This window comes from Liolophura sinensis, chromosome 8 (assembly GCF_032854445.1).
Source record: "Liolophura sinensis isolate JHLJ2023 chromosome 8, CUHK_Ljap_v2, whole genome shotgun sequence".
Taxonomy (NCBI): Eukaryota; Metazoa; Mollusca; class Polyplacophora; order Chitonida; family Chitonidae; genus Liolophura; species Liolophura sinensis.
In genome coordinates, this window is record NC_088302.1 from 23,499,616 (window position 1) to 23,511,964 (window position 12,349).

Genomic DNA, 12,349 nt, shown 5'->3' on the forward strand with positions numbered 1-12,349 from the left:
CCGATTCGACTGTATCCCGATTCTGTCGTGGGTTTCAGCCGGACTCTGCTCGGTTTCCTCCTATCATAATGCTGACCGCCGTCGCACATGTAAAATGTCCCTTGAGTATATGGCGTTAAGCATCGATGAAACAAATAAATAACAAATTCATTTACAAAGCTGATGTAAATATAGCGTTTCTTTTCTCCCTCAGCACACAGAACATCGGTTAACACCTGAGCGTCTTAGGAAGCAATGTTTTCAGAGAAACAGTGTGGACAAATCTTTATGTTCGAAATTATTATTTAATTCAATAATTTAAAGTTAAAATTTGCCTAGATTTGTCGTCGTGATAATCTGAACTTCCGCCACAAGTACATTGGAACCGACATTCCTGGCTTGATTCGGTTGCTGACCTCCCGCAAACACGTTAATCTGACCTGAAATGGAGACAAATGTGACGTCAAGAACAAGTGACGTTATCTTGTATGCAGTGGTCGACTTCCCTCTAAATTATAGGCTTCGAATGCATTTTCCCCCCGTATTTTAAATGTTAGCTAAAACGAACTCTCTTTTAAAGATTGTGGAGTAGATCTCTTTAGCCTTTGTGTGGTTTCTTTCTCTTAAATGATTTTCCATAATTTACAGTTACTCATTTGCCAATTTGAAAACTTAACCCATAATTCTGGGTTTAAGCCGTCACGTGAATATCACGCTCATGAAAAAAAGTCACACTTCTTCCGCATTCGCAGTTTTAACTTGAAATCAAATCTCCTTTAAATAACCTTTTATAGATTTTTTGACTTTCTCTTACCGTTTTCGACGACCCATCCTCGGTCATCATGCCACACGCCGATCTGATCCGCTGCTACAGTGAACTCGTACAAGAGTTGCTCCCCTTGAGGAACGGTCAGCCGACCGAAAGAAACCAGCTGAAGAGCTGGAGTAGGAACCGTAGGGTTCTGCCAGCTCACATAGATCTGAACGACCTGAAGAAGGAAGGTAGTTAGTCTAAAGTTAGTACGAATCAAACACGCGTGTCAGTCAGCAGTAAACTACTTAAACAGTTAAGCAGTTAGTCTGTAAGATATAGTTTGTACAGATCTGACTGAATTTGGCGAGCGCGGCAGTCAGCAAACGCAAACTAAACAAGAGGAGCAGCTAGTAGGCCTATATAACGTAGCTTGTACAGAACTGACGGAATCTGACACGTGCGTCCGTCAGCAATAAACAACTTAAACAAGAGAAGCAGTTAGTCCATAACATAGTATGTACAGAACTGACGGAATCTCACACGTGCTTCCGTTAGCAATAAACAACTTAAACAAGAGAAGCAGTTAGTCCATAACATAGTAGGCCCCTATGTACAGAACTGACGGAATCTCACACGTGCTTCTGTTAGCAATAAACAACTTAAACAAGAGAAGCAGTTAGTCTATAACATAGAGTTTGTACAAAACTGACTGAATTTCGCAAGCACGTCAATCAGCAATGAACAGCCTAAACAGAGAAGCTGTTAGTCTATAACATAGCTTGTACAGAACTGAGTGAGAATACACAACGTAAAGAAGATGAGCAGCTAGTATACAACATAGCTTGTACAGAGCTGACGGAATCTGACATGTGCGTCAGTCAACAATAAACAGCCTAAACAAGAGAAGCAGTTAGTCTATAACATAGTTTGTACAGAGCTGACGGAATCTGGCACGTGCGTCAGTCAACAATACACAACCTAAAAAAGAGGAGCAGTTAGTCTATAACATAGCTTGTACAGAACTGTCAGTCAACAATATACAATTTAAACAAGAGCAGCATCTAGTCTCTCAACACAGTTATTACAGAAATGACATCTGTCAGATTCTTCGAACAATTTATTTAAGAGAAGCAGAAAGCATATAATATAGTATAACATGAATAAGGGGAACGAATTACTGTTTTCTTGCAACCTTCATTGCTTTCACTGTATGGAATTACATCGGCAGTTTAGATTTCTGACCAATTGTTTTACATTTCAGCGGCTCTGATTTGTTCACAGGGTGAACAAAGACTATTGGAAGATCGTCAAGAACGCTGCCAAATGTATCTAAATGCACTTTTAATTGTGTTTTTTTACACGGTTTAACGATTTAGATATATACAATTTGTCATTAACAAGCATGTTGTCGATATGGTTTTATGATTTGGTTTTCAACAGGCCTACACCCACATTATGCTAAGTGGGTTATCTCCCTTACCTCGTCGGCGTCAAACCTTCCCGTGTTTTTTACCATGACCTGTCCATTGATGTACCCTCCCGCCTCCACATTGGCTGGTACGGTGAGATTAGAGTAGAGGAAAGTGCTGTAGGACAAACCGTAACCGAATGGATACAGATTTTCTGCTTGACTGGGGTAACGGTACGTCCTTCCGGTCATGGAGTAATTCAATATGGACGGTAACTACAGTGATAGAAAAATTCACTGGAATACCTAAAATGCTGCTATATTTTCCCTTCTTTCGTTTATTCGTTAAACCGGACTCCTACTGTTAAGTGAAGTTTTTAGAATTTTATTCTGACACTAATTGTTACCAGTTTTCCACAAATATGTTCTGTGTTGTTATAATCTAACGTAAGCTAATTACACTGTAGAATTCTGAGTCAGAATTAAAGGTAAAATGAAATTTACAAACACACTAATTAAATTGGATAAAGCCACTTATGGACCAAGTATGGTGACGTGAGATCGCGTAGGCCAGTTAAAAAAGCGATAACGCTAAGAGTGATGTCAAAGATTCAATGTTCGAATTTTTTAAACCAGTCTTCACTTTTTATGGATAGAAAATACATACAATGTAATATTAGCCCTTTTTGTAGTTAGTCTGGAAATTTACACATTTTGCTGGGGGTGGAGGATCACACACTCCGGATGCATTCGCGTTTTATCAGACAACGGCTTACATCGCTTTCGGACAGAGGCCAAGTGTACGGAGACCGTCCCGCCGGAACTGATCCAGGGCCTTCTTTGATCAAAACTCTCCGGATTGCTTCCCCTGAGGCCTGGGCAGGCAAAAAACAATCCAGTATGGCAGCCACATCCGGGCTTGAATCGGCCAGGCTTAAATCTATCGGACCGCCATTAAACAGTAGAAGGATTATTGGAGCTCCGTTCCCTTAAAAGGCAAGTGGAAAATCGACATGACTTTTCCTTAAGAGATATGACTGAGAATAGATTTTAGATGGTAATGAAAATTTTGTTATAATATTGAATTTTATCCCAAACACTCCTTGATGAATGCTTTGACAGTATCTGCAAAGATTTGAAGACGATATATATGATCAGAATCTTGAAGAAGACATTTCTACTACCAATTTTATCAGCCCAGATTAGTTCTTATATGTAAATGTACACACATTAAATGGGTTTTGAGCAAATCTTTGGAAACTTTGGAGACATCCTTCATAAAGGATTTACGGTTTTGAATGGCGTCGTTAAGGAGCTGAGATTGTTTTCCGGGTAATCTAAGGTTAGTTCTGTCATTCCCCTCTTCAGACACAGAAGGACCTGAAAATAAATGTACACAGACGACATCATCATATAATATACAGTTCTTATCGAAGAACTTAAATAAACCAAAGAATATTATGCCAAGTTAAATTGATCATTATAGTGATTGATCAAACTGTTGATTTGTGTCCATGGTAATAGGTAAAAATTGTATAACAAAGTAAAACAGATGTAGAGAACATGGAAATGAGGCGGAAATTACAAGAAAGAAATGATGGCCCATCAAGTAAATAATAAGCATGGCGACATACAGATTAAAACACGCAGAATAAACGACAACAGGTATAAGAACTGGTGAAGGAAGTTTGTGATGATGTACCGTGCGATTGGGAGGTGTGAGGGGGGTGGGGGGTGGGGGCTCCCTTCCCGGCTTCCACTACACTGACGAATACTGAAGCAAGACATTTGTCTTATGTACCCACCGTTTTAAATACATTCATTTAAAAATCGGTATTTAAAATCAGATCTCTACGTCCGTGGTCCAGCTACCATCTGAACTATTGGGAATTCCTCGTTTGCTACTGTTAGTATAGGTACTAGACACCTGGCCCCGTTACACCCTTCTATGGAAACCGGGTAAAGCCATCATCATACCATCATACTATCTTTTCTCGATACAGTTTTCATCAACAACACCGCGTCGAGGATCGTGCTCTTTGTCCAAACTATTTAAAACAACTAAAGATAAACATGTTTCTATATTCAGTATAGCAGAGTAAATTTTACGACCTGCTGGATTTACTTTTTCAAGTAAATTTGTTATTGCAATAATCAGAAATATCTAATAAAGTTTCTGCATGGGTTGTTTTATGTTTCATTGTTTATTTAAAGCTGTACATAGTACATTGCTGGGGAATTCAAAGCTACATAAACATAAAAATTCTTTCAGGCTAACGCCAGTTAACATAAGATACAGGTAAGTTAAGGTACGTTTAAACAATGTTCGAAAAAGACTTACTAAATTGGTTAACGTGAACATAAACGATGATACGAAGTAAACGTATGTGGTAAACCTATATAGTTTGTCACGGCACCATGTGTAATGGATAACCTCTTAAGAGCTTAGTTTTACAAGCCCATGCATTTGCGTCGCACATGTATTAATTAAGGTGAATTTTAATATTTAGACAAATTCGTCTGAATTTGGTCGCTAAAACGGCGATTTCATTGAACGAATGACTCTTGCCAAACAATGAAACCACTATGCAAGTCAGTTAACTGCCTTTGGCTTCAATGTCCAAGCTAGATGATCTTGGCAGTCTTTTGTCACCTCGGTGGCTTCGCGTCAAAAGACTGTCTCCACTGGGTGATCATTTAGCGTGAACACCTCAACCTCAGGCGGTAATCGAAGAAGGTATCACTAAATAGATCACTTTAAACTATGCATAAATATACTTTCATATATTTTTTAAATATTTTTGTAAAGAAAGATAAAGGCGTTCAAACATTTGAATTCTAAGGTGGGCTTTATGGACCATACTATCGCACTTTAGGAACTCTGACGTCACAGGAAGTTTTTCCAACTCTAACCATGACATTTCATGTTGGAAAAACTCTTTTTATCCATGAGTGAAAGACTGCTAATAAAAAATTCTGAAAAATTTCTTCCTTCTGGTGAACATCAAGAAAAAAAGTGAAGTGACGTCAGAGTTCCTGGATACCGTCAGTATGGCTCACGAAGACCGGCATAGTATTCATATATATGAATGCCTTTCAACAACCTTCAAAAAATCTGAAAAAAAAATAAATGAAAGCATTTTTACGTATAATGTTCAGTTGTCTGTATGATGAGCCTTACTTCACATTTCACCCTTCTTCTGCTTTCAGTGAGAAGAACATTAAGCTCCCCGCCAACTCAAACATGTATTTATAGAGAAGCCGTCTCGCTTGTTATTAACGGGATAAAAGACTTTTCTTTTGTGTTAACAAATTATTACATAAACTATGAAGAGAACTGTTCTGTTGAAAAGAAAACAGAACGTTCTCAACCATAGATAGAATGCAGTACATTTCCCAGCGTAATAGCAAATCGGATTCAGCGTGTATTGACAATTGTAATTTTGCTACAATACACGAGAAAAACTTTACCACATAAGAGTTAACCCCCTTCAACACAAATATAGAAATGAACAATAGATTACACAGCTTGGACCCAGATTACTTAAGAAGGGAAAGGTTCCCCATGAACATTTGCGTTTTATACATTTCATCGCTCGAACCACGGGCCTGTACCTGCTCCTAAACACAGGAAGATAATCTCCGCGCCTTTGACTGCTTGCGTCACCGCTCCGCTGTTGTAGTTCTCACAAACGTCGTTATCACAGCCAGACGCATACTGTACGTTGTTGGAGATTTTTTTCAGTCCATCTAGTGGTGTTGAGCAGTAACTTGGAACGATGTCAGAGTGATAGTTGCCGAACAGTTCCACGATGTTGTTGGCAAGCGGTCCGACAACCTGTAACAGAGCACTGTTTACTTACTTTTTTATTCTTTTTTTTCCTTTGGTTGTTGTTTGGCATACTCATAATCCTGACCGCTATCGTACAAATATGATATTCATTTATTTATTTGATTTGTGTACTCAAGAATGTTTCACTTATACAATGGCGGCCAGCATAATGGTGGGAGGAAACCGGGCAGAGTTCTGGGGAAACCCACGGCCATCCGCAGGTTGCTGCAAGACCTTTCCACGTACGGCCGGAGAGGAAGCCATCATGAGCTGGACTTGAACTCACCCGACCGCATTAGTGAGAGGCTCCTCGATCATTGCTCCGCGCTGGCGCGCTATTCCCCTCGGCCTTGGAGGCGCCCAAAATATTATAAAAAGTCAACTATTACTGATTACACTATTGAAGGTCAATCGCATAAGTAATAATAAATAATATTTATTATTATATTTGATTGTTGCTTCTCAAGTTTTTTCTCCTACATGAGGGCAGTCACTTTGTGGAGTGCCCGGGGTAACCACCGATCTTTGGTAATATATACTGACAAACTTTTTCCCATGTGACTTATTTATACCTGCGCGCTATATGCGTGAAAGGCAAATGACAAACTCAAGACTGCGCAATCGGTCCCACGAGAGCCGTCGACTGCTTATCATCACTAAGGCCAAACTATAGTCTATTTCTTTTAGCCAGTCGCCTCTATTCAGCTGTCTGTAAAATCTGTCATAGTCGCTACCAAAATTACCTTTAGTCAGTGACATGTAACAATCCAAGTTGGGCCTCCATATATTTACAAAGCAAATGCAGTAAGAATATTATTTTTTTAAATTCATAATGTTTAACTCCATAAGCTGAGATTCGAACTCGCTGCCTCGGGTGACGTCATCATTATTCAAAAGAAAGTTGCATGCTGGACAAAGGGCGTGGAGAGTAACTTGTTTTACAATGGCTGCACCAACAAGAGGTTAAAACAAACTCCACGCAATTGTGAGTTCTTGCCGTCACTATGAATTAGGAAAAGTGTTATAGCTTCTTTTTCCTTGTAAGAATGTGATCTTCGAATACATCCATGTCTAGAGTTCGCGTTGTTACATGTCACTGACTAAAGATAATTTGGGTAGCGAGGATGTCTGATTTTACGGACAGCTGAATATAGGCGCTTGCACAAAAGTGATAAACTTTAATGACCATACATTAACTTAGAAACAAAACAGCGAAAAAGTTGCAAAAGAGACCGATGAATGTACTTCTTTTGGCTGACATTGACTCCGTAAGTCTCGTAGGAATAGGAATATAGTCGTGAAATGCGCTGTAAGAATAAGAGTAGGAATCTGACCTCGGTCGTGAAAGCATGTTTACTTACCGCTATACGGTCATAGGGTGTGCTCTTAAGGGGCAGAATGTTCTGGTCGTTCTTCAGCAGGACAAATGACTTCATGGCCGCCTCTACAGCTAGTGCCAGGTGATCTCTCTGTCCTATCACTGAAAGCGGGATGTCGTTATACGGGTTGTCCTCCGGGGGGTCGAACTCCCCAAACCTCATGCGAGTGTAAAACAGGGGACGGGCTTTCCGCCTTAACGTGTTCTCGGTGATCTTACCAGCCTTCACTGCTGCAGCTGGTAGTTTCGTTTGGAAAAGAAATTTGTTAATTAGACGTAGAAATATTTTACAGCGTACAGACATATCAAACTCTCAAGCCGGCTTTCGCACAGCAGATTATTTTGAGAAGTGGAAAGAGCATTGGGTATTCCCCCCAGCTTGAAACACATACCTTTTATAAAAACTATATACATTATTAAATGTTATATGAATTATATATATTTTCGGTAATCAATAACGAAATGTATTTTGTATCCGAAGTCTGACTGGGTAGTGCCTAAGCAAATACCAGCTTTTTGACTAACGATATGACGTGACGTCGCTGCTTTATATCACACTTTGTGAAAACTCTGTTGTCTTGACGTCGTTATCTGAAAAACACATAGTTTTTGTAAAAATCTTCTACAGATGTTTAAATCCCTCCAATCAGTCATATTTATGACATATCCTAATTTCAAATTTCCTATACAATTCGCCTCACCTATAGACAAGTACGGGGGTTTCAGTCCAGTTTGGTCGGTGCCATCTTCTAGGTTCAGTCCAGCGTTGACGCAAGCGGCGGCCGTGTCCACGTCGTTGTGGGTGTAGTTGTGATGTGTCCTAACCCCATACACCGCCCCCGCGTCACTGACAGTGTAGCCTAAGTACTGCCACTCATTCCGGAGCACCTCCGTCAACAGCCATTGGTTAGCACACGTCGGTATACCATTTAGGCTGCAGGCGATAGGTATGGCAGTGCTTTCTCATAAATTCATTATACTGCCATAGTAGTCTGTCTTGTTTATCGTTGTTCATACGTTTTGGTCATAATCAATAAAATTTGCGCTATGAATATATTAAAGTTATGTTATGAATACATAAAGATCAAAAACTATTACAACAATAAAAAGAAAAAGATTTTGCTAATCTCAAAAATCCTTACCAAGTAATCTTTAATTATCCCCTCGGCTTGTGGGGCAAAACATTCACCAAACATGCTCATCAAATCGGTGTTTTATGTTGATCGGCATTTAAACTTTCATTTAATTTAATTTATGTTGGTCGAAAGAGTGGTTTGAAATTTTACGAATTATTACCAACTTCAAGGTAAGTTGCGTTCCACAAAAAGTTTCATTTGACTTAGTAAGGATTATACCAACCTAGTGTAGGTACACATGATTCCCGCAGCGCCAGCAGCAAGTATCCGCCGGAAGGCGGGCAAGAAAGTAGTTCTCAAATCTCTCTCCGATACCTGTTTTAATACAGCAAAATGTGCTTGTGAAAAAAAAGGTCTTTGTAGTACAAGCTCCGAGCGACTTGGCACACGTACCGTAGCAGCAGTTAAATCACATCTTATCATTTAGTCAGGCATATAATAACTTTTTACCTACGGTTATGTACAGTAATTCACGAAGGAAATTAAAGAAATAAACGGAATGACTTATTGATTTATTTGATTGGTGTTTTACGCCGCTCTCAAGAATAATTCACTTATCCAACGGCGGCCTTAAGCGGAATGAAAATAAGTTTACTTCATCGTCAATGTGGGCATCAAAATTGATTTATCCTAGTTTGACTTGTTACATCCTCACTTTGGCGTCAAAGTTCATCCTAGATATGGGTTTGTCGTCCGGCCCTCCATAAGCGTCGAAATGTTTGGCGCCAATGCCCACCCTGAAATACTTGGGGTGGGTGCCTTGTACGCCGCGGACATAACTCTCACCAAGGTGACCCGTCAGGTAAGGGTCCTCACCAAAAGTTTCCTGGGAAGGGAAATTGTTTTCAAACGTGTAAGCCTTTCAAATGCAGCACATTAGAAACGGATGTTATATGTAACTGTACATTAACTGTGGGGACCGAAAGTCAGTCCGACTTGTCCCCGAATACCATTGTTCTGTGGTCTGTATAAATATTTCTTGTTTTCTTTTTATCGTGGCGTCTGTGTCTTTGTTTTAATTATGAATTACGTTGGATCTCTATATGTACTTAAAAACTAAAAAAAAAAAATAAAAACTCAAAAAACAATATAACAGGAAAATGGTGTTGAACAGTAGTATTTTGGCGACAGATTTACGTGTTAACCAGACGGACTCACCTGACACCTTCCCCAACGTGGATCCCTCATAATGTTAAAGGTAGTACTGTAACAGTTCAGTCCTATCTCTGGCGGTGTCTTCTTGGAGACAGAGTTGTAATAAGCTCTCCATTCCATGCTGACAACCGTCATCACCTGTTCTATCAGGGACGGGCTGTCGACAGATCCAGAGATGATTGATGGAGTATTTGACGATTGTCGGTTTTGTATGACTGAGTCTGTTTCAACGACTGGTTGGTGTATGTACTAGAGAATACTTTCGTGATTGAGTGACGTGATTGAGTGGCTGATAATGATATTGCACTCTGAATTACCTTCTTGCTGACGAACACCTGACAACTTGATTTCCCGTGGACATGTGCAGTATAACCATCACTTGAACATACAGGCGTTTCTAGACTGTTTTGGAAATGGGTATTTGATATTTGAACTGGATGCATGCCTATAGAATACCAAATGTCTTCCATGCATCTTTGAAAACAGATGACTGCTTCTTTCTTACATGGTTTACGGGTGATATACGAGTGTTGGAGGTGACGCTTTGATTCAGGATTTTTCCAGAATTCATTTGCAGATGCCTTGGCCACTAACCATTTCATAGTTCATCTGAGTTCACCAATGATAAGTAGTCTGAGCGGATGCACCTTCCACAAATGTCGCTATTTCGAATTTAATGACACTTCGCCTTCAATTTGTCTTTCTCTCTATTGTGATTGTTAACATATACCTTTTGTGTGGCTGGAAAGTGGTTGAATCCAATGAAGGCACAAATGATTATGGTCTTATGCCACAATATAAATATCCAAGTGACTTCTTCGGAAGCACAACTGGTTTGCATGTAAAAAGGATTTACGTGAATGGTATCATACACGTGTGTCTCCCAGTGGTTTTGTGTCCCCTAGTGGTTTTGTTTTTCACCCAGTGATTTTGTCTCCCAGTGGTTTTGATAGCCTATATAACCAGGTCATCAATCGATATTACTGGGACACCCATGTCCAGAAATGATGTTAATCCGTGATAACAACGTCCCTGACTGTTGTAAAACAATGTAGGCCAGACACACGTATCTACCTTAATTGTCTGATATTAACGAAGAGTACAGGTAATCTTTGCCGGGTGTGTACCTTGCGGTCGTGCGTTGTCTTTTTTTTTGCGAAATGGCCACTCGGGTCCAAGCTGATTTACATGTAATTCAGGCGAATTATTTCCCCAGTGGGTGCACATTGAGGGCACGTTTTCTGAAGCGGACATGAACGTAACCACCATGGCGTAATACCTTCAGTACTGATTCACATCGTATACGTGTACATAAAGCGATGTGCACTTTCTTACGACCCCAGCGACTGCGTACGACTGCCGCTCCATATTCCATGATACCAGCAAAGTCTATTAATTTATATACACATGTATCTTCTTTGGTGATTTGTGTTCTTCTTGCGAAATCAGTAACGTTCAATTCGAGTTCTGCGTCCACGTTACCATCCACATTTGGAACAGTCAATGCCTATTACGACGCCAGAACGCATCTGTAAATCACATAAATTATAAGCTTACCTGAAGGATGCTGCCAGACCTATGCCCTGTGGGAACGCCGTGGCATTCGGAACGCCGTTGGCACCTCTTTCACATTCCCCGTTCCATTTGAACGCGCTGATTCCTAAACGCGGGATAGCCGGTGCGGGCTGCCAGGGCGGGTGGCCACCCATGGCCATCTGAGAGGTGATTTCCTCCACCGTTAGCCTCTGAACGAGGTCGTCCACCCGATCGTGCCATGGCAAGGACGTGTTCCGGAAGGGGTAATCCGCGTGGCACAGTGCCACAAGAAGGACCAGTACCACCGCAGATAGACGGGCCGAGGCAGTGAACATCATCTGGTGTGGGAGGTGAACCTCTGACAGGCTCTGATACCTGACTGACGGAGATACTATACCTCTACCGTGTCCTATCTGACCCAAAGATAACACAACCTCATATTGTGCGTCAATTTGATCAACGACAGAATGTTACCAGTGCGTGTAAACTAGTAGATTTGATTGGATTGTTAAGGTTAGTAGAACATTTCTGTTTTAACAAGACATCAGTTTCGACACTCGAGGAGTGGATTTAAAAAAAAAAACGGCTCTGGATAGACAGGGAATTTGTAGATCCACAAACAAATGTTTACCCAAATGTAAGTGAGAGTTGTCCCCCCCCTTGTCAGAAAATGTATGCAGGGTTTCTGTTTTCATCGCAGTCGTATTACCGTACGAAAGATATGATGCTCAGGCAATGTTCGTTTCACCTCAGGTCAATGGTTCCGTTTATTTTAATATTGTCTACTGCATTGTCTACTACAGAGTATCAGATCCCGACCACGACTCTGCTGTAAGTGGCAGGATTATAGTGAGTGTCGTGAGATGTCTTAGTCTCAAATCAGGTGATTTGTTTGTCATTATAGTAGATAAACCAAGTGTTGGTCCACACTCTGTAACTATAGGGGGATTCATTGTCATGTCTGGTGTCTTCTCTATGGCATTTTCATGAGGCACTGCATGTGTGCCACAAGTAGAGACCGTCGTGATAAACGGAAATATCGCTGAGAGCGACGTTTTAGCAAACAAACATCTACATGTATTTATTTATTTATTTATTTATTTATTTATTTATTCATTCATTCATTTATTTATTTGCTTGATTGGTGCTTAATGCCATACTAAAGAATGTT

At 40.3% G+C, this 12,349-nt stretch overlaps 2 protein-coding genes across 2 annotated transcripts; both read right to left on the minus strand.

Moving 5' to 3' along the window:
* Positions 1-303: 303 nt before the first annotated feature.
* Positions 304-2,411, minus strand: LOC135473342 (periplasmic beta-glucosidase-like). The gene is made up of 3 exons (XM_064753191.1): positions 2,214-2,411; positions 794-968; positions 304-419 (listed from the first exon to the last, which is right to left on the minus strand). Exons 1-3 carry the CDS (start codon positions 2,391-2,393, stop codon positions 304-306), a joined length of 471 nt encoding a protein of 156 aa, XP_064609261.1. The 5' UTR covers positions 2,394-2,411.
* A 461-nt stretch (positions 2,412-2,872) lies between these two features.
* LOC135473343 (uncharacterized) lies at positions 2,873-11,513 on the minus strand. Its single transcript, XM_064753192.1, has 9 exons — positions 11,200-11,513; positions 9,646-9,799; positions 9,143-9,313; positions 8,711-8,802; positions 8,053-8,285; positions 7,335-7,588; positions 5,757-5,979; positions 3,432-3,521; positions 2,873-3,129 (listed from the first exon to the last, which is right to left on the minus strand). The coding sequence occupies exons 1-9, from the start codon at positions 11,511-11,513 to the stop codon at positions 2,873-2,875; spliced, it is 1,788 nt and encodes a 595-aa protein (XP_064609262.1).
* Positions 11,514-12,349: the final 836 nt, after the last annotated feature.

Coding starts and splice junctions, on each gene's coding strand:
- LOC135473343 (XM_064753192.1), bottom strand. CDS start 11,513: ATGTTCACTGCCTCGGCCCGTCTATCTGCGGTGGTACTGGTCCTTCTT. Junction 9,800..11,199: donor GGTCTGGCAGCATCCTTCAG/GTAAGCTTATAA, acceptor ATCTGTCGACAG/CCCGTCCCTGATAGAACAGG. Junction 9,314..9,645: donor CACGTTGGGGAAGGTGTCAG/GTGAGTCCGTCT, acceptor TTCCCTTCCCAG/GAAACTTTTGGTGAGGACCC.
- LOC135473342 (XM_064753191.1), bottom strand. CDS start 2,393: ATGACCGGAAGGACGTACCGTTACCCCAGTCAAGCAGAAAATCTGTAT. Junction 969..2,213: donor GAAGGTTTGACGCCGACGAG/GTAAGGGAGATA, acceptor TTCCTTCTTCAG/GTCGTTCAGATCTATGTGAG. Junction 420..793: donor AGGATGGGTCGTCGAAAACG/GTAAGAGAAAGT, acceptor TCTCCATTTCAG/GTCAGATTAACGTGTTTGCG.